The 22,152-nt window shown below is 44.5% G+C and overlaps 1 protein-coding gene across 1 annotated transcript; it reads right to left on the bottom strand.

The window, feature by feature from the left end:
- Window positions 1–5,838: 5,838 nt before the first annotated feature.
- On the bottom strand, window positions 5,839–21,939 carry LOC117350865 (protein mono-ADP-ribosyltransferase TIPARP-like). Its single transcript, XM_033925544.1, has 6 exons — window positions 21,573–21,939; window positions 18,887–19,542; window positions 11,084–11,246; window positions 8,497–8,684; window positions 6,649–6,903; window positions 5,839–6,468 (listed from the first exon to the last, which is right to left on the bottom strand). The coding sequence occupies exons 2-6, from the start codon at window positions 19,504–19,506 to the stop codon at window positions 6,018–6,020; spliced, it is 1,677 nt and encodes a 558-aa protein (XP_033781435.1). The 5' UTR covers window positions 19,507–19,542; window positions 21,573–21,939; the 3' UTR covers window positions 5,839–6,017.
- Between the last annotated feature and the right edge of the window lie 213 nt (window positions 21,940–22,152).

Genomic DNA, 22,152 nt, shown 5'->3' with positions numbered 1-22,152 from the left:
GCTGCAATAGTCCAATAAAACGGCAGAGTTTCGCTCTTGCCAATATTATTTGCTTTCATTTCAACAGGGACTGCCTGACCTTTGGCCTACAGCAATCAGCAGCTTTAAAGCCATTCATAGCCAAGGAGCGAAATAATCCTGGTTATTCAATGTCGATCCATGTTTGGGTACCAGCATCTGAATATCCAGGATCAGCCGCTAAGTCAGATGTTATAGAGGTGCTGGTTGATATTCAGAGTGCCAACAGGAATGCACTTAGCTGTGCACACTGGCAACGGATATGGTCAATATCCACATAGAATAAATTAAATGTAATACAGTACCTTAAATAACCCACTCATAGACTTCAGCGGTGATACTGTGTGTATAGCAGTTTTCACACACAGAGCCAAAGCACCAACCTCTTCATCGGTCTATTTGTTTTATTTTTTTAACAATTATATTTTTCAAAGAGAAGACTTTAATCTCCATTTAGAACTATATATTTCCTGATACATAATCAAATCCAAATACTTAAAATTATTTAAATTAAAGTGAATAGTACATATATACTTAGGGGGAGGGGGGTGGGTAGAAGTTTATTTTTAAAGGTCTGTTTATAAATGATTGTATATGATATTTTGAATTAAATTACTTAGGGAAGGGTGGGTGGGGAGGGAATAAATTTATATATGTAAAATCATAATTGTATAAACTTTCAAGTGATATGTAATAAGTTTAATATGATTTAATATTTGTGCACTTGTTGTAAGATGGAAAAATGAATAAAGAATTTGAAAAAAAAAAAATTATATTTTTCATCTTTATATTCCTTCTAAAGTTTAAATTAATACTCATCTTTGTAAACACAGCTAGGGGTACATATTCCGACATAGGACTATGTTTCGCCACAGGCTGTTTCAAGGAATTCCCCCTAAGAATCAAAAAGTGTAATCAGTTACTTAAAATCTTATTTTCTATTTTAATCATTCTAAAGTGCTTCAATTGATTAAAACAATAACTTAGAAAACCATTCTTAAAGCATAGAATACCTTTAAATTTTAAGAATCAACGTCAGAGTCATTAAGTGTGTCGAATCAGCAGGGACAACCTGTGTGTGGAGACTGCTATACACATAGTAGCACCGCTGAGGTCTATGAGTGGGTTATTTATGGTATTACATTTAATCGATTCTTCATAGAGATATATCTTAAATTAAATGTTTATAAAGTTTTGAAGCCTTGAAGGTTCAATATCCACATTAACTAAACCATACGTTTTTCTTCTATACCGCAAATTTCAGCTAGGATTCAATGCGGTTTACAAGCAGATTAAGAACAAGACGTGAACATTGAATGAAGGCTAGGAGGTAGGCTCCTGAGATTTCGTTATAGGTCCAAGGAGAAAAGGTAGGTCTTAAGTTTCTTTCTGAAAATGTGATAAGGTTGTCATAGGTGGAGAGGGAGATCATTTCACAGCTTGGGTCCCTGGTATACAAATGTTGATTTATGTAGCTTCTTCCTACATATGCGTGAAAGGGGGTGGGGAAGGCTAATTCGTACCATTGGTGTGTTCTTGTATTGAGGAAGGAATGCGTAGCTTTGATATCTGTACCTGCGGAGTTTGCCCCGGAGATGGCTCCTTCCCAACTCTACCCATAGACCACGCTGGCATTAACTAGGAAGTAGAAAAGAGAAGCACCAGGGGCCTCGCGGAATGGGACAATGACATTCTCTTTAAGGACTATACAGGGTCTGTTTTTTGGTCCAGCATATTGCACAGAAGGTTTATATACTCCTGATGAAGGCTGGTTTTGCTGAAACGCAGCCATATTGAGAATCAAGATTTTGATATAGAGCATCAACTATACCATAGCATACTGTTTTTTATACCCCGCAAAATGTCAACAAGGAATTAATCTAATCTTCTATTTCTGTGTCGCTCATACCTAGGTAGGCTCAAGGCGACTTAAAGAGGGGGCGAGGAAGAAGGGGGAGGAGGGGTGGGAGAAGAGAAGAGGAGGGAAGGAGGGGGTAGGGACAGGATACAGAATACAGGTGATTAAGTGTCAAATAGATGAGTTTTCAGTTTCTTCCAGAATATGGTGTAGTTAGGTTCCGTCCTAGTCATTTCAGTAAGATCATTCCAAGTTTTTACGCCTAGAAAGGTGAGCATGTTGTGGAAAACACGTTTGTATTGCAGATTTTTTGCGGAAGGGAGATTTAGAAGTATTCTGTTGAATTAATGCGGTTCACAGTACAGATACATTACAACCTCGGGTGTTTCTTTAAAATCAGATTGTTGTTTTAATCAAAAATGAACCTGAATAAAACCAGATGATCCTAAAATGACTGAATCATTAAACTGAGCTGTGCAGATGATACCTAGATTTCCAGAAACCACAGAAAATTTGGTGAGACCTTGGCATTATCCAGTTAGTGCGGCAGTCTGGGGTAGAATCTGGTCAAAGCCAAGCTTTATCTGGTTGGCAACGATTTTCAATTCATTAACTGGGAAGGGGCGGTTCGTCCAATGGGCAATTGGACTAAGGATACAATTTGTCTAAAGACGAAATTGCCCAAAGAGACAATTTGGCTGGCCAGGAATGGCTCCTGACTGGCCAAATAACACATAGCCAGTAATCCGCCGATATTCAGCAGGAGATAGCCAGCTTTCTTCTGCTGAAGATCCGGGTCGGCAGATAGCCAGATAGAGCCACCTAAAAAGTAGGTCTGGCTAAGTCATGGTGAAATTTACCCTGGAAATTGAATTCCAGTGGCCCTATAGAGCGCCGGCCTATATCGGATTGCCGCTGACTGCTGCAGGTAGCTGGGCTGCCTCCTGTGGTCCGAGTATAGGGACCAATTTGTCGAAAAGTTAATTCGTCTAATGGACAATTGGTGTTAATAACGGAAAAAAATCAAGATAACAGTATGAAGTCATACATTTGTCCTGTGGCAGATCACTTTTTTAAAGTCAATAATGAGAATATGCCACATGCTTCAACTAATTAAAGGCATTAACCCTGGAAACCACTAAGTATCGTAATACAATAGATAAAAATTTAACTGAATGCTATAGATGTGCAAAGTCTCACACAAAGATTTTCAGCAGGGAGACTTTCCTTGTTAAGAACTCAGGGCAGGATGCAGAATACACCAACGCAGTAATAACATGTTAGGAGCGATTTTTGTTTACAGGGTGATGCTCGACACAACGCTATTTGCGTGGAGCAGCCCTGGTAAAAGGGGGATGAACTCTGACTGCTAACTGTTCAGAAGAGCAAACATAAACTAAGCTCTGTCCCACCACTGAAAAAAAAAACCAAAACCCTCTTCATCCCTGCCTTTGATCAGCTGAGCCGGCTCAGCTGATCGTAGTTCTTCTCCCCTGCCGGCTCAGCTGATCTCAGCTCCGGTGCCGCTCCCCGCTGATTGTGAGCAGGAGCAAAGCTGTTTGGGAGGCTTTAAAAAAAAAATAATAATAATTAAAAAATTATGGGCACAGCCGTTGTGTGTGTGTTGTATGAGGCACACAACATACGCACAACAGTTACAGGCAAGACCAGACCTGCCAGAAAATTTTGCCCTGTAAAGGAAGGGCGTTCCCTTTTGTGCATCACAAGGAGAGCTCATTTAAATACTAATGAGTTACTTGTAATGCATTTGCATAGAGTTCTCACTGGCTGCTACGAGGATCAGTAATAGCCCCAATAACCCTTTTGAGAATCAGAGGCAGAGCTACCGTGTCAGTTAAGACTGATTTAATGACTCTTATCAGCACGGCTGTACTCACTTGAGGAAAGAAGAGAACGGGGAGATTTGATTGAAACATATAAGTACATCACGGGACGCATCGAGTCAGAAGATGATATCTTCTGGCTCATGGGACCCTCGACCACCAGAGGGCATCCGCTGAAAATCAGGGGAGGGAAGTTTCATGGCGACTCCAGGAAGTACTTCTTCACCGAAAGAATAGTGGATCATTGGAACAGACTCCCACTCCAGGTGATAAAGGCCAGCAGCCTGACGGATTTTAAGAGAAAATGGGATACTCACGTGGGATCTTTAAGGGAGTAAATTCAGGGGAGGGGATACTTGGAATGGGCAGACTTGGTGGGCTAAAGCCCTTTTCTGCTGCTTTTTTCTATGTTTCTAAAGCTTTTGAGCAGCGGGGGCTCGGACGCTGGCTCAGAGAAAGTCCTCATGCTCCCAACAGTCACCTTATTGAGATCTTTATCATGCTGTCATTTGTTTCCTTATCCAATTACACTTTTAGACTAACTGACTCATTAGCTATCATGTAGTTTAGACCAGTTGTTGGGGACCCACCAGTAAGTGCCCGGGTAAAGTTGGGACCAGAAGGGATTGTTCTACTAGCCAGCACCCAACTAACTTTTGGCAACCCAAATATTCAGTGGAAGTACTCGGCTTAGACCCAGCTGTGAATATCCTGGTCAGATTCTCCCCATGCTGGTCAGTTGCTTAAAAGTGGATCTTCCACAGGCTGAATAGTGGGTTTTCTGGAAAAAAAAAAATGGAATGGTCTCAAAGTTCCTCCTTGAGGGCCGCAATCCAGTCGGGTTTTCAGGATTTCCCCAATGAATATGCGTGAGATCTATGCGCACGCACTGCTTTCAATGCATATTCATTGGGGAAATCCTGAAAACCCGACTGGATTGCGGCCCTCAAGGAGGGACTTTGAGATCCCTGATCTACACTAAAGATGTAGTAAATCATTTAATTTTCTCATAAAGCAAAAATGGGAACAACCTACATCTGCTCCTATGTACCGTATTGAACATTTCTCTTGTCCACAAACAGAAATGCAGCCATGCCATTGGCAATGTCAACGGACACGTCCAGACCAGACTAGCTGCCCTAGATCCCAACAAAAGCCTGGAAGGATTTCTGGGCATGTGTGGAGGTTCCTGACCCTCGGTCTGTCTTTTGCACCCAGCATTGCAGGACGCTTATAGCTCCCCGCCGCAGTCGTGTCTTTCTGGTTTGAATGACAAGGGAGCCAAGTGAAGACCTCAGAAACACCTTCATTAGATACACACCAAGTACTGCTAAGCTACCCCTCAATAGCTGCCCTCTGACAGCTTTCACCACTTTCTCCAGCAATGAATTCCAGAGTTTAATTATATGTTGAGTGAAGAACATAATTAGACAGGCAGTAGCTCCCTAAAGGCTAATACATTCTTGCTCTAATTTCGCTACAGGTTAACCTGAGCATTTGGCAGGCTGGCTTGACTTGCAAAGATTATAGAACCCAAGCTTCTTCCTCCAGGCCACCTTGGTCTCTCTCCTAAATTTGCAGAACCCATTCTGCAGTCTTATTACTTCCAGTGCTATCCTCCACCCTTGGGAGATAGCTGGCAATCTCCTACACACTACCCCAACCTAACCTTCTCCAGCAATGGTGAGCGCATCCGCTCAGAGTCAAGCCAGGGCTATGCAACTCCGCACTCCTAAAAATACGGAAGACCACCACTATTATATTGCCAGACCTTCCCAACTAACCTCCTCCTTTGCAGCCACAAATTAAACCTACTCTGGAAGGCATCTCCTACCTAAAATCTCTTCTAAAGCTATCCAAATCTCACTTACTGCTCTGGAGACTTCTGCCACCAGACAATTTCATGAGCAGTGCCTGGGCACTCAGTCCTGCTGGCTCACAAGACCTTACAGGACTTGCTAAGATGGCAGAGCACCCTCTCCGAAACACTAAGATTCAAACGATTGGACCTTAAATGCAAGATACTATCTACATTGGTATATGAATGGATTCAACTTCAATAATAGACAGATCTTTTAAAAACTTCCTCCAGAATGACCAAGCGATTAAACTCCCACGCTAATTAGACCTTTTATATGTAGGCTTCCGTACGGCTTGAGGCTCCTTGTATCAAAGAATAAACAATAATACGAAGAATTCTTTCAATGCTCAAGAAAAGAACACAGGCTGAACTTTGCATTCCAGACTCACTCAGCAGTATCACACCCAATGAAAGACCAAGAACATTGACCTATTACTTAGTCCAAGTTCACAGCACCAGTAATTTCCTTGTACTTGATAATGAAGTAAGGGTAGCACTGATCACTGTCAAAAATGACATAGATCTGTGGGTCCTTCAGGCTGTCCACACACGAATCGTAAAGGTCACTGGAAACATTCTGTGGTGCTAGGGCTGGTGGTCGCCGCAAGGTGTTGTTGCCCTGGGTTGACTTCCCCACCAGCACCTTGGAGAGGAAAACGTAGTGGTGACCCCCGGTGGAGCAGGGGGCATAGCGATGGGAGTAACTGGCCTTTCTGGCAAAGTAGCTACCCTGGCCATAGAGGGTGGCATGCTTGCCTGACAAACGGGGATCAAAGTTCTGCTTGCAGATAGCGTCAATGGCGCAGGGTGAGGTTCCGTGGAAAAGATGCCGCTCGTTCTGGATCCTTTCTTGTTCCGTCATTCTCCGGGACATGTGCTCTCTCTTGCTGCAGGCGGGAGAAAAGAAGACAAGGTAAAAGGCGTCTCGGAAAAAGGCACACAATCCTTCCTGCCCCTTGCACGTTCTCTGCGTTCCGCCGGTGTCGCCACCGTTTCCCTCACCCTGTCAGCTTTACAAGTTAGCACATGTAGATTGGGGGAGGGGAGGTGGAAGACTATTTCCTTACCGTTTGTACTTGTCCCACAGGAACAGGTTCTGCACCCGGCTGATGCCATCGATGACGTACTTGCTCTCGGGCATGGTTTTGTGGAAGAGGCTGTAGATAAGGTGGTACGCTCGCTCCTGTGGGCCCATGGGTTCTTGGGAGAAGTCTAGGGCAGAGTCTACCGGCTTCCAGGTCTCCGGATACTGTGGGCCAAGGCCAGAGTGGCCAGTTAATGGACTGGGCGAGAAAGTGCAGAATTGCGATCCAGACAGGGTCCTAAGCCAAGGCAGTCGAGAAGAACAAAAGCATTAAAGCCTGATCCATCTGCTCCATTTCATCTACCAGCTACATAGCCAGTGCCAAGATGCCTTGATCACAACAAGCAAGCAGACAGCTACTTCTAAGGTGCAGAACTCACTCATGCATCAATCTGAAGCCTGCATAACCTGAGAGCCGCCAAAATGGGAAGACTATGAGTAAAACAAGGGGCCCTTGTTGGGAGACATCAAGAGTGGACAGAGAGTTGAATTCTGGGAATGCTAAATTTTCGATTAATTTTGGTTACGATTTTTGATTCCAACTTTGTGAGGGAAATCGTTTTGGTCATTGCCAGATGAGCTGTCAACATTAAAATTGGACTACAACAAAAGAGAAGAACAAATGGATTAAAAGATATTTGGGCCAATGAATTGAAGATAGATTTATCAAATGAACAATGGGATCATATGGTGCTTGAGTCAATCTGCTGCAATGAAGCAATCACTTTATTTTATGTTAAGACGGGTAATCTGGACTCCTGTTGAGATCAGTAAAATCAACACTGAGACTTCTTCATTGTGCTGGTCGTGTAAAAGTGAAAAGGGAACTTTGGATCATTGTAGTGGCATTTTGGCAGAGGATTTGGAGTCGTGTGCAAATACCGATATCTATTAATATTCCTTTAACGTACGCTGGGGCTCTTTTTAATATCTTTGATGACTCGATAGCTATAAGGAAAAGTTATAGGAAACTGATAGCTATTTTGACAGCAGTGGCTAATCAATCAATTTTAAGAGTTTGGAAGGACTTGACTTCATTATCATTTATGTTTTGGTGGAATTCTGTCTATCTAATCTGGAAATATGAGTCCGTTGTTATGGAAAAAAAGAGGTTAAAAAAAATCAAAATTTGACAAAATATGGTTACCTGTTAAAGAATTTGTGGAAAAAAATATGATTAGAAATGAATAGGATGCTTATGTTTGAATATGATGTCACACTCTCTGAATGGGGGGGAAGTGGGGGGGAGATGTTTTTTTTATTTTAGGCTTCTATATATCCCTTGCTTATGTTGGGAATTTTTATGTGGAAATATTTTGAAAAATGTATTCTACTAACTGTTTATATGAAAAAAAAAAAATATTTCAATAAAAATATTTGAACTAAAAAAAAATGCAAAACACTGGACTACTGCAGCAGTCTGTTTTTTTCCCCCCTGGGAGTATTTTGATATAGAAAGGAGTGCAGAAAGGCCTGGGATTGCACTAATCCGTGGAAAACACATGAACTATTTACAGAGCTTTGGATGCTGAGATTTCTGCCTCTTCATTTCTAAAAACTTTTGTGTGATATTACAAGTACTCCCCTGTTTATAGGCTACTATAACATGTTTTGGTAGATTTATGTTCTGCTGTGTACCCCATTTTTTGATGTGCTGAGACTACAGGGAGCCCAGCTTGGTTTTTTTTTTACTCAGACAGACATGCACCCTTGAGCTGGAAGATCGGTGTCTCCATGGCTCAGCTGTTTGCACTTTGTGAACATGAATGTCTCAGCTCCTAGGGCAAGAGGAGGCATTCTGAATGGAACAGAAAGATGCCTTTCTTGTTACCTGAGTTGCGGCAGCAGCAGAACAGGGGACTGGAACGTGGGCCGGCAGCGAATAGCTCTCCTGGTACCGGTGCTCAGGTTCTGCTGGTATCCCGCTTTCAGGTCCAGCAGGTACTGGTACTGCAGTGTGCTACAATGGACCTCAGTGGCTCCTGCCTGCAGGGCCTCTTGGATACGTTCTGAGAAGGACTAATGGAGGAAGAAGAGCGCATAGATCAGAGATAGAGCCATACGGTAGAGAACGACATGAGGATAAATTTTTCCCCATGGGAACTCATTTTCCCATCTCATCCCTGCGCATTCTGTTCCTGTCCCTGCCAGCTCTGTCCTCGTCTGCACAAGCCTCAAACGCTTTAAAATCATAAATAGCCACATTCTAGAGCTCAGATTGTGATGTCATAATGCCTCTTTCCACCAATGCCTAATCTCCGTCCTCATCTGCACAAGCCCCAAACCCTTTAAAATCATAAGTAGCTACATTCTAGAGCTCAGACTGTGATGTCATAATGCCTCATTCCACCAATGCCTAAGCTCCGTCCTCATCTGCACAAGCCCCAAACCCTTTAAAATCATAAGTAGTCACATTCTAGAGCTCAGATTGTGATGTCATAATGCCTCATTCCACCAATGCCTAAGCTCCGTCCTCATCTGCGCAAGCCCCAAACCCTTTAAAATCATAAGTGTTTAAGGCAGAGCCTACAGGAATGGGGCGGGGACGGCAACAAAATGTGTCCCCGTGTCATACGGTCATATAGGTGTGCTCTCTTTTCTGTGACTTTCTGCATGTGCTAGCCACCTGTCTCTTTGCTTTGTGACTGCTGCCCATGTGTGTCTACTCCACAACTCCCTGCAGGGGCTCTTATGTGTTTCCATTTTGCGCAAACCATGACAACAACGGGCCTCACTCCTAAGCCAGAGCCAGAGTAAGATCTGTTTCTCAACTTTTACGGCCAAGGCTCACCATTCTACCTGCGCTGTGACAAAGCGAGCTTCCTTCTGGAGCTCATAATGTAACGCTGCTTTATATACGTCACATCTCATCTCCTTTACATTAAAATACATTTCCAGACCACAATACCTTCCAGATCGATGCGGTTTACATCATCAAGAGACTGTACACCACCGTGAAATACAAGAGAAACATCATCTTCCTTACTTTCCTAAGACTTTTACAAAAAGAGATGGCTTTAAAAGTTTGCGGAAGTCTATTTATCGTATATACTCGAATATAAACTGGGATTTTTGGGCCAAAAAATTGGCGGTTTATATTCAGGTCATCCCCCAGTGACCACCCGAAACCCTCCCGGACTTCCTGCAGGCCTGCCTTAGGCCAGGACAGGAGCGATCCCTCCCGTCTCCTGCCCCGGCCTACACTAATAATTACCACCCTCCCTCCTTCCCTCTCTCGCATACCTCTTCCCTGGTGGTCCAGCGTGTATCCTGCGCTGAAATCCTTTGTAAAGGTAGTAGCGAGCGGCACACTCGTGCTGCCGGTCAGCCCTGCACCACTCCTTGATAGGCTGCCACGAGAACTGCAAGAACTCGCGGCAGCCTATCAAGGAGCGGTGCAGGGCTGGCGGGCAGCTCGAAAAGCTTGCTCCTGCGTGCCGGCATGGGTGCGCCGCTCGCTACTACCTTTACAAAGGATTTCAGCATGGGATTCACGCTGGACCACCAGGGAATAGGTACGTGAGGGAGGGAAGGAGGGAGGGTGGTAATTATTAGTGTCAGCCGGGGCAGGAGACGAGAGGGATCCCTTCTGTCCCGACCTACCACTAGACCACCAGAGGTGGAAGAGGAGGGGGGATAGGGTGCAGTGCAGAGCATGGCAAGTAGTGAGAGGGGCTGGCTACATAGCCTGGCAGGTCAGGGGGCTGGGTGCAGAGCCTGGCAGGGCAGGGGGTTGGATGCAGAGCCTGGCAGGGAGGGCAAGAAACTTAATCCCCCATTGCCCAAGGTACATTAGGTAGAGTGTGAGCCCACCGGGACAGATAGGGAAAAATGCTTGAGAGGTGTCAAAGTCCCTCCTCGAGGGCCGCAATCCAGTCGGGTTTCCCAGGATTTCCCCAATGAATATGCATGAGATCTATTAGCACACAATGAAAGCAGTGCATGCAAATAGATCTCTTGCATATTCATTGGGGAAATTCTGAAAACCCGACTGGGTTGCGGCCCTCGAGGAGGGACTTTGACACCCCTGACTTAGGGCCTCATAGAGTTCCTATGAGCGGCGGGAGCAGCCCGGGCCATTCAGCGCGGCTCTCTGCGCTAAAAACTGCTAGCGCAGTTTAACCAGAAGAGGCCCTTAGGCTATAAGTGGTATATAAATACTTAAATAAAATAAAAATAAATTTATTTTCCTTTTTTTTTTTTGAACTTTATTCCATGAGCATGCTCACCATGGTGGTTTCTACTCCGATTCCTGCAGATGCCAGGCATCAGAACTGAGGCACACCAAGATAAAGCGACTCCTCCAGTGGTACCCTGGAGGAGTCACCCAGGCGCCTGCCTAAATACTTCCCGCCCTCCCCCTCCTATAATGTTCTTCCCATCAGGACTTGATTGTACCAGGATAAAAAGCTCCATACCGAGGAGTACTCCTGCCAGCCACTGTCCAAGAGGATGTAGTACTTATATGTAGTGTGGAAACAGACGTCGGAGGAAACTGAAGTGCTCAGCCGTCGCACGTGTTTGAAGACTTCACTGCCCCAGGCTGACATGGAATGCAGGTCGATGACAAAAGGCAGCCCCCTAAGGCACAGACAGGACAAGGGAAAACTCGTTAAAACTAGAACTGCAGCTTCCACAAATCAAGACCCCAGCCTTGCCCCGTGGCGTTCCTGGCTCATATCCACTTCTATTGTAATGATTCAAATGTTTACTGTGAACTACTCCTGCAGAGAAGATATGGCAAATGAAGCCCAGGATGTGTCTTAATTCAGGGATCTCAAAGTCCCTCCTCGAGGGCCGCAATCCAGTCGGGTTTTCAGGATTTCCCCAATGAATATGCATTGAAAGCAGTGCATGCACATAGATGGGGAAATCCTGAAAACCCGACTGGATTGCGGCCCTCAAGGAGGGACTCTGAGACCCCCTGGTCTAATTTAATCAAACATGGGTCTGACATCAGTTGTAGAGAATGACACGGAGACAAAATTTTTCCCCGTCCCTGCGGGAACTTATTTTCCTGTCCCTGCCCTCATCTGCACAAGCCTCAAACACTTTAAAATCATAAGCATTTCGAGATCTGTGCGGTTAAGGCTGAGCTTGCAGGAATGGGGCAGGGACGGAGGCAAATTTGTCCCTGTGTCATTCTCTAAGCAGTAGACAGTACCTGCCATGTTTGCTGATGGTTTTTATAGCACACAGACCAGTTCACCCATTTTAACTCCTAGGCCAACTGCGTGTGACTAGAAACAGTAAAACCTAAAACAGTGTCTTGGTTTTGAGGACACAAAAAAAATGGGTGACGGGACTAAATCGCGTGAGACAATGGCGCAGACAACTGAGCGCAAGGTTGACGGCGCGCCGAAGAAAAGCACTATTTTAAAGGGTTCCGACAGGGGGTGTTGGTGGGGAACCCCCCTATTTTACTTAACAGACATTGCACTGGCGTTGTGGGGGGTTGGAGGGGTTTGTAACCCCCCCCCCACATTATACTTAAAACTGAACTTTTTCCCTAAAAAACAGGCAAAAAGTTCGGTTTCAAGTAAAATGAGGGGGGTTACAACCCCCCAAACCCCCCACAACGCCAGCGCGATGTCTGTTAAGTAAAATAGGGCGGTTCCCCACCCACACCCCCGTCGGAACCCTTTAAAATAGTGCTTTTCTTCGGCACGCCGTCAACCTTGCGCTCAGTTGTCTGCGTGCCGTTGTCTCGCGCGATTTTGTCTATGAGCCAAAAAAATGTGTAACCGCACTAGTCTTTGGGACTCCAATGGACAATGCTTTCCAGATATCCAAGCAGTGCTTCCCTTGTAGACAAATATGTCTCTTGTATATTCAGGGGACCGATTTGTAGGATTCCCACAGAAAAGCCAACAGTGCATCCCATTCCATCAGAACAGTGCTGAAAATTTACTCTCCAACGTTCACAAGAAACAATATTCAAGTTTAGGGCTGTACCGCTTCAATTTGTCCCTGGATAAGTGCCCCAAATTAGAGAATGACACGGGGACAAATCTGTCCCCATCCCTGCGGGAACTCAAGTTCTCCATTCCGTCCCCGTGAGTTTTGTCGCTGTTCCTGCCCCATTCCTGTAAGCTCTGCCTTAACCGCACAAAGCCTCGGACACGTACGATTTTAAAGTGTTTGAGGCTTGTGCAGCTGAGGACAGAGCTTACAGGAATGGGGCAGAGATAGGAAAATAACTCGCCGGGACAGGAAAATGAGTTCCCAAGGGAACAGGGAAAAATTTGTCCCTGTGTCATTCTCTACCCCAAATATGTTATTTGTATTCAGGCAAACAGTGATTTAACTTTGAATACAAATCATCTGAGGGTCTACTGTGCTAAATCCTCCTATTGAAACAAATATGATCTCTGTGTTAAAGCCCAGGTCTCGTGCACATGGGCCAGGCAAACATATTATATTACATGAGTTATTACGTATCACCAATACGCCCTCCAACCCAGCCAGCAGATTAACCGTTTTCCTTAACTGTATCCATGACATTCTGTTTAGATTGTAAGCTCTTTTGAGCAGGGACTGTCTTTGTTTCTCTGTACAGCGCTGCATGCGTCTGGTAGCGCTATAGACATAATTCATAGTAGTAGTTTCAGTCTTTGGGAAACAGAGCCGAGATTGTGATGTCATAATGCCTCATTCCACCAATGCCTAAGAGCCACCAACCTCATCAGTGATGTCACAATGGCTTGATTGTCCTGTACTCTTCTCTGCCCTCCAAACCAGGCAGCAGATTAACCATTCCCCTTAACTGTATCCATATCCTGTTTGTCTGTTTAGACTGTAAGCTCTTTCAAGCAGGCACTGTCTTCTTAGTGACTCTGTACAGTGCTGTGTACGTCTGGTAGTGCTTATGATTTACAATTTAGAAAAGCCTGGCCACGTCAAGGATTTACATTATTTTATTAGGGTTCATGACAGATCTTCGTTTGTGTTTGTGTAGGCGTACGAGATTATGGTACATATATGGTTTGGAGAGAAGAATGACCATATCTGGTGTTGTAATCTTGTCATTATGGGTTCTGGTATGAGCGTCAATTTCCTGGTTTGTGGGTGATGGGTATGTAGAAAGCTTGATCATCTATTGAGACGAGAGAGGTGGTTTGTGTCTTCTTTGATTTCTGTTGGTTGTAGCCTGTTTGTTTGTGTGTGTGTATGGGGGGGGTGTGTGGAAATAAGATATTTTTTCAAATAGAAAGGTTTTTAGGCCTTTATGAAAGTTTTGGTAGGAGGGGGTGTTTCTTAATTGTGCTAGTAAAGGATTCCGCCATTTTGCTGTCTGGTTTGGGAAGATTGTAGAGTGAATAGAACAGCATTTGATTCCTCTAGGATTTGGGAATCTTATTCTCACATGGTTGCTGATCAGGTTGTATTTCTTTGGGTGGTATTTCGATTAAATTCAACATATAGTCTGGTGTTTCACCATGGAAGTTTAAAAAGATCAGTGCACATAGTTTACAAATACACCTTGCTTCGAAGGGGAGCCAGTGTGGTTCGAGGTATAGGATTATCACTTCTTCTTTTTTTTTTTTTTAAATAAATTCTTTATTCATTTTAAAATCAAACAGTCAAACAATCCAGTAATATAACATATTGCACTCTAATCCAAGAATTAATATATAGCTATTAAAACCCTCCCCCCACCCCTTCCCCTCCTGGATGTGGATCTTTCATGAATCAAAGGGAAATAATATTTATAATTCATAACTTACAATATTTTGTTAACGGGCCCCGGATTTCCTTAAATTTGCTATGATGTCCCTTCTGTAGAGAATTAATGTTTTCAAACTTATAAATCTGACATAAGGATTCCCACCAGAAACTGTAGTTGAAGTTATCCCAACTCTTCCAATTTTTCATTATCAACTGCTTGGCTACTCCTGCCACGATAAGGAACAATCTATTCTGATTCGCATTAATTGGTTTCTTGGGTAATAATATTGTTCCAAATAATATTATATCATATGATAGCGATAGGATAGGATAGGATTATCACTTCTTCATATTTTGTTACAACACATTAAATTGCATTTATTGACTTCCGCCTTAACCTTTCAGTTCTAGGCGGATTACAATAAGAGGTAGCTGGGCATTTCTAGGGAATTACATTTCAAAGACAAGACACTGGATTAACGCTGCAAGACAGATTTCCTAAATAACATGGTTTTGATTTCTTTCTAGAATATTTTATAATCCGATACGGTGTTCCCTTTCTGTGCCCTTCAATATAAGCTTTTCCATTTTATTTATCTTCCGGAGTCTGTCGTAGGGGAAAACATCCTCCAGGGATTCAAGACAAAGTTAGACAAGTTCCTGCTGAACCAGAACGTACACAGGTAGAGCTAGTCTCAGTTAGGGCGCTGGTCTTTGACGATGGACCACTGGTCTGACCCAGCAGCGGCAATTCTTATGTCCTTATGTATTTGGAAGGCTTATCTTTAAGCACAGAAAACAGGAACCACTCTGGGCTTTCCCTTTTGGATTTGCCTGGACTTGTGCACCTTTCTTTCTCTTATCAGCGCTCACAGGCTTCCTTCTGCTTTTTTAAAAGAAATCAAAACCAGCAAATTTTAAACTGGAAATCGACGAATCGCGGGCAAACACTGCCCAGTAATTATGGAATGCCGTTTATTAAATGCGCTTAGATTACTGCAATCTACTTCTAACGGGTCTCCCGCAGTGCCGCCTCTCCCCACTGCAATCAGTGCAAAACTCTGCTGCACGACTCGTCTACCAACCTCGCTACATTCGTGTCGCCCCTCTCCTTAAATCACTTCACTGGCTCCCATACAGTTCAAACTCCTATTGCTGACCTACAAGTGTGTTCATTCTGCTGCCCCTCAATCTCTCTCCCCGCTTCTCTCTCCTTATACACCTCCCAGAGAACTCCGTTCCTCAGCTAAGCCGCTCTTAGCTTTACCCTTCTCCTCCACTGCCAATTCCAGACTTCGTTCCTTTCCCCCTATGCCTGGAATAAATTACCTGAGTTTGTCCGTCAAGGCCCTTCCCTTCCCTTGTTTAAAAGCAGACTGAAAACCCACCTTTTTGATATAGCCTTCAATCCATAACTCTACTCCTCTGCCCACCAACTCAGCCAGCAGATTAACCGTTCCCCATAACTGTATCCATGACATCCTGTTTGTCTTTGGGAAGCAGAACTGAGATTGTGATGTCATAATGCCTCAATCCACCAATAAGAGCCAACCTCATTATCAATGATGTCACAATGGCTTGATTGTCCCGTACTCCCCACTGCCCACCAACCCAGCCAGCAGATTAACCGTTCCCCATAACTGTATCCATGACATCCTGTTTGTCTTTGGGAAGCAGAACTGAGATTGTGATGTCATAATGCCTCATTCCACCAATAAGAGCCAACCTCATTATCAATGATGTCACAATGGCTTGATTGTCCTGTACTCCCCACTGCCCACCAACCCAGCCAGCAGATTAACCGTTCCCCTTAACTGTATCCATGACTTCCTGTTTATCTGTTTAGATTGTAAGCTCTTTGAGCAGGGACTGTCTTCTTTGTGACTCTGTACAGCGCTGCGTGCGTCTGGTAGCGCTATAGAAATAATTCATAGCAGTAGTAGTAGTGTGAAGAGTTTCAGTCTTGGGGAAGCAGAGCCGAGCTTGTGATGTCATAATGCTTCATTCCACCAATAAGAGCCAACCTCATCATTGATGTCACAATGGCTCGATTGTCCTGTACTCCCCTCTGCCGTTCCCCTTAATTGGTTCCATGACTTTCTGTTTGTCTGTCTTGTCCATTTAGATTGTAAGCTCTTTCGAGCAGGGACTGTCTTTTTTGTGGCTCTGTACAGCACTTCATGCGTTTGGTAGCGCTATAGAAATAATTAATAGTAGGAGCACTAAATGTGCCAATTCCGAGCTTTAAAGCAGAGGAACAAAAATGAGCTGCCAATTTCTTTACTGCTTCCTGCAACGTACTGGCGGCAGCTTGGAAGCAATCGCTTGCGCTCAAACGTGGACCCATGTTGGCAAAATAGGACAATGTATACCCGCTATCCAAGTTAAGAGGCATTTCGATGGAATGGTATCATTTCTTTTAGCAAAGTAGGGGACAAGGATGGGAAATGGAGTGAGTGGAGAGACAAGTCCGGACTTGACTGAAAATTGCACAGGACAAGAGTCTGCATGTTTCGCTTTATATCATGGACGTTGCTGCTCAAAGGACTTTAGGCAGAATGGTGAGAGGGAGGAGGGAGGATACTTTTCAAAGACAAAGGCGCGCGCCGACAACTGAGCGCAAGACGGAGGCGCGCGCCGAAGAAAATTACAGTTTTTAGGGGCTCCGACGGGGGTTTTTGTTGGGGAGCCCCCCCAGTTTACTTAATAGATATCGCGCCGGCGTTGTGGGGGGTTTGGGGGGTTGTAAACCTCCACATTTTACTGTAAAATTAACTTTTTCCCTAAAAACAGGGAAAAAGTTAAGTTTTCAGTAAAATGTGGGGGGTTACAACCCCCCACAGCCCCCACAACGCGGCACGATCTCTATTAAGTAAAGTGGGGGGTTCCCCCCCACGCCTCCCCCCGTCGGAGCCGTAAAAACAGCAATTTTCTTCGGCGCACACCTCCGCACTGCGCTCAATTGTCTGCGCGCACCTTTGTCCCGGCGCGCTTTTGACCTGACACCGTTCTGAGCTCCTCTGGGAGAACGGTATAGAAAATTGAATAAATAACAATCATTGATTAGCATTCATTGATATTTGCATGCACATCTGAATGTGCGCTGTTCCATACTGCATGGCACCCAATTCCCATGGCGCATATCTCAAAAAGGGGTGTAGCCGTGGAGGCATCAGGAGTATTCTGAAAAGTGTGCGGAATTACAAAATACTGCCTAACCGCAGCTAACTTCAGTACCGTTACTTAGGCCAAGTTTCAGCAGGGTGAAAATTCAAGATGTCGCATGGCATTCTTCCTCCTCTAATTCCACTATCTTGGAATTCTACGAGACCTGATACTACCAGATCCATCCAAAAACTTAAACTATCTTTCCCCTCGTTAAAAGGCGTTATCTATGCTGGTAAATTAGGGAAATCTCTTTTCTTCAAAATCACTGAGCTTTGGAATCACCTTCCTGCCCTGCTGCCAAATCAGGGCTCCTTCCAATTATTCCGAAAGCATCTGAAAACTTAGCTGTTCTCAAAAATGTAAATCTCGCTACCCTCTTTAGAATCACTAATTCTTATTATGTTTTTCCTTCCTTATATTAAAGTTCCTGTAAACCAATGGGCTCAAATTCACGGCCCCGGGGCCACATGCAGCCCATCAGGTCCTATTTTGAGGCCCTCGGTATGTTTATCATAATCACAAAAGTAAAATAAAACAGTTTCTCGATCATATGTCTCTTTAGCTATAAATTACAATATTATTATTAAGACTTAGCCAAAAGGAAAGATTTAAAAACTATAACGAGTTTTACCTCATTAATAAGACATTAACTATTTTTTTCTGAGGCCCGCCAAGTACCTCCAAATCCAAAATGTGGCCCTGCAAAGGGTTTGAGTTGGAGACCACTGCTGTAAACCATGCCGAGCTCTGTCTTTATAGAAAGGATGCGGTATATAAACTTAAGGTTTAGTTTAGTTTAAACACTATTCTCTATAAGGTACATATCCTTTATAGTCCTGGTTCTAAACTTACACCCCAGTGTACTATTTGGAGTCCATGATGCTATCCATTTAAACCAGTACTGCAGGTTCCATAATGCACCAGGATGAGGTTGGAAGAAATCAAGTCTCCCTCCTTGAATGGGTAACTTAGAAGCTCTGGCTTAACGCTGACATTTTTTTTCAGTGCCATTTATTAAAATTGGGTTTTGTTTTATTTATTTGGATCCCACTTTTCTGAAAGCGGGTCACAATAAAGAATGTACACAGTCAAACACACATACATAGCAACAGAATCAACAATCAAAACACATACATAATAACAGTACCAATGATCGTAAAAAAATTCAAATTTCCTTGTAAGCATAAAGTTAGGGACCCAGTTTTACAGAATTAGGGGGGGGGGAAGGCTGTGTCCTCTCATAGACAGCGAGGCAGCACAAGTCAGGGAAAGAACAGAGCTCAAGTTTCATCATGCAATACTCAAACACAGAAATCACAGAGACGGAATAATAAGGGATGGACAGAGTTAGTTTTTGCCACCTTTGAGAAAAAGGCAGCACTTACCGGTATACTGCCTGGACTTGGGTCTTGGCTGGATCACTGTAAACCCGTTCCAGAATCTCCTGCCCATCAGCCCCTATATTCTCCCAGCAGTGGGTGCCTCGGTGCCACAGCTGCCAGTGATAGGGCAGAGAAGTGTGGTGCCACTGGCACTGATGTCCCTGGAAGCAGCAACCAAGCAGGAAGTTGGGGCAGATGTCAACACCTTCCACGGGGTGCGTGTGGTACTCCAGCTGGGCTACAAGTTCCAGTATGTGGCTGATAGTGGACTCCTCGTCCTCTGCTTGTTCTGGTAATGTGGCTTTGTCCTCTGTCTGCACCATCACTTCCACCTCCTGCAGGGCTCTGTCTACTGTCTCTGCGGTGTCCCTCCTCTGCGTGGCCACCATCACCTTACAGGGCGCCGCAGTGGCCAGGTCCACGGACTGCTTCAGCAGTCTTTTTACGTCCTTGGGTCTCTCGAACCCGAGAAGAATCGGAGCCAGTCGCGACCGGTGCCTGCGGCACCGTGTCTTGTGACAGCGGCGGAGAAGCGCCACGCTTCGTAGGCGATTGCAAAGACCGACTCTGGCCATGGTTGCGCATGAGGCTGGTGCCGGTGCAGAGGCATCGCTGCCGGCCATAGAAGGCACGGTGACTCCGAAACGAGGAAAGGGCTTCTGAAAAGAGAAGTTGAAATAAAACAAATCAGATATGAGCACATCAGCTTTGGAAAGAACATTAATAACCCTAGAGCGACCTGTGTAATCCTGAGCAATGTCGGTCAAGCTCATGATTTGGATTTAGTCATCCCCCCTCCTGCAAAGTGAAAATGGAAGTTCAGTCAGTATTTATTCCTTCCTCATTGACCATTAGGAGTCCTGATTAATCTGACTCAATTTTGATGGATCTCATACAATTTTAAAACTCTTATTTTTTATAAATTTTATAATTTTCCCCATCCTTTCCCTTCGTTTCTTCCCTCTGTTTTTTTGGGTGTTTGTTTGGGTTTTTTTTTAATTGTAATTTTCTTCCATATTTCCCTTTTGTTTAATTCCTTCTTCCCGACTTAGTATGTCTGCCCTAGTATTGTCTTTACCCATTATTTTATTTCTGATTTTAATTGTACAACGCTTTGAAATATATTGTAAAGCGTTTTTATCAAATTTTAACTAAACTGACTGAAAGCACTTTGTGAGGCGCACCTAAGAACATTTTCTCGGTTTTAATGGAGGTCACAACGATAGAATGCAGCCCAAACTTTCTCTTCTCTTTTCCCTCTAGAGTAGCCCAAATGGATCAAATTCAGGGGAAATCAAGACCTGAACCCTGGTGCAGGAGGGCCGGGTCCAATAGATTCTAGTTTCCAGAGGCTCCTGATGACTCGTGACAAGTGACAGGTTGCCTGGGATGCCATCAGCCTTCATCTCCACAACTGCCCCCCCTGAAAAGCTCACAAAATGTAATATTTTATTCATTTACTAAGCAAACCTCACCTGAACCAAATATTAACCTGTAACACAAATCCCTGCTAGCACATGAATGCAAAATCCCCTCCCCCCCAACAATGACCGTACAGGTCTTTGTCTGCTGTCATCTACTATATTACTATAAATCAAATGCTCTAAAATCAAATGAATTAAAGCAGCTGCACTGGAAACCTTTAAATATTATCTATATTCTAACATTGCTTTTTCCTGTAGTCAGTGACCAGGTACATTCATCACCTCAGGCCTCAAGCTGAAAAGTGTAGTTACTTACCTGTAACGTAGGTTCTCCGTGGACAGCAGGATAGTCTCCGCAAATTGGAAGCTGTTGGGACAACACCCATGTGTGGCTGGCCTCATCCTGCTTGTCCTAGGAGAACGTGTAGTTACTTACCTGTAACCTAGGTTCTCCGTGGACAGCAGGATAGTCTCCGCAAATTGGGAGCTGTTGGGACAACACCCATATGTGGCTGACCTCATCCTGCTTGTCCTAGGAGAACGTGTAGTTACTTACCTGTAACCTAGGTTCTCCGTGGACAGCAGGATAGTCTCCGCAAATTGGGAGCTGTTGGGACAACACCCATATGTGGCTGACCTCATCCTGCTTGTCCTAGGAGAACGTGTAGTTACTTACCTGTAACCTAGGTTCTCCGTGGACAGCAGGATAGTCTCCGCAAATTGGGAGCTGTTGGGACAACACCCATATGTGGCTGACCTCATCCTGCTTGTCCTAGGAGAACGTGTAGTTACTTACCTGTAACGTAGGTTCTCCGTGGACAGCAGGATAGTCAGCCACACAACCATATGTGGCTGACTCATCCTGCTTGTCCCAGGAGAAACCTTTTCTCAAACATATCCAACCACGACATCAGAACAACGCATGCACAGCAGTCCTTAAAAGTTTAAACATTATGCTACCTTTCCCCAGCAAAAAAAAAAAAAAAAACAGTCTCTGGAGAGCAATCAACACCCCCGTTCAAAGCAACAATTACAGCATCCTTTCCCCCCCGATCGAATTCATCTTCCCTCCTTAACAAAAACCTTCCCCACATTTTGCAGGCTAAAGTCCCAGGAGTGGAGAAAGTGATCCCTCCACTCAGCTTTTGGAAACCAAGCACCGGGTTTGTTGCCCTTTCTGCCCTCCCCTCTAAAGTTGAGAAAGTGGGTGTCGTCGTCCCCCCCTCCTTTCAAGCCCGTCTTCTGGGCTTGACTTGAACACTTACCCTGGCACGGCCCTTGAACTCCAGCCGAGCAGGTGACTCTGCAAGCAGCACAGAAGACAACCAAAAGCCTGAGCTGACAAGCTTCCTGTTTTTGCCTCTTCAGGAAATGTGTTGCAAAGCGGCTGATCCTTTGCTAGAAATGATGCATTTAGAAGTCTATGCTGCAAGGCCTGATCCCTTCCTTTAATTTACTCTCTGAGCTCTGGAGGGTCTCAGGCGCCTTTTACATGCCCTTTTATTTATCTGGGCCAGGCCCTCCTTGGCTTTCTCTGAATCACCCCCTCCAGCCTCTTTCTTTCCCTTTCAGGGCCTCTGCTGATACCGCCCAAGCCCTGATTCACACCAAAACACTGCAATGCAGGTTTCGGTTTCCTTTCAGCACTTGGGAGCCCGTTCTCTTTCTCCTGTGTCTGATGCATCTCTTTTTCTCTCCCTTGTCCTCTCTCTTGAGTTCAGGCCCATTGATTTTCTTGGCCGCACATGACACATGTACACACAAACGCCTACCCCACCTAAGGGAAACCCTTCTGGCTGAGTTTGCCGCCTAAGGCTCTATAGAAACAAATGTAAAAAAAAAAGA

The sequence above is a fragment of the Geotrypetes seraphini genome, chromosome 16 (genome assembly GCF_902459505.1).
Source record: "Geotrypetes seraphini chromosome 16, aGeoSer1.1, whole genome shotgun sequence".
In the NCBI taxonomy this organism is placed as follows: domain Eukaryota; kingdom Metazoa; phylum Chordata; class Amphibia; order Gymnophiona; family Dermophiidae; genus Geotrypetes; species Geotrypetes seraphini.
Note: the sequence above shows the minus strand (reverse complement) of the source record. Positions and strands in the feature narration are given on the sequence as shown.

Bases quoted from the DNA above. Each gene is read 5' to 3' on its own strand.
- LOC117350865 (XM_033925544.1), bottom strand. From the start codon at position 19,506: ATGGCCGGCAGCGATGCCTCTGCACCGGCACCAGCCTCATGCGCAACC. The intron at 8,685-11,083 runs GTATGGAGCTTT...TTCCTCCATTAG, and splicing joins GCTGGCAGGAGTACTCCTCG to TCCTTCTCAGAACGTATCCA. The intron at 6,904-8,496 runs GTAACAAGAAAG...GCCTTGGCTTAG, and splicing joins CTGCTGCTGCCGCAACTCAG to GACCCTGTCTGGATCGCAAT.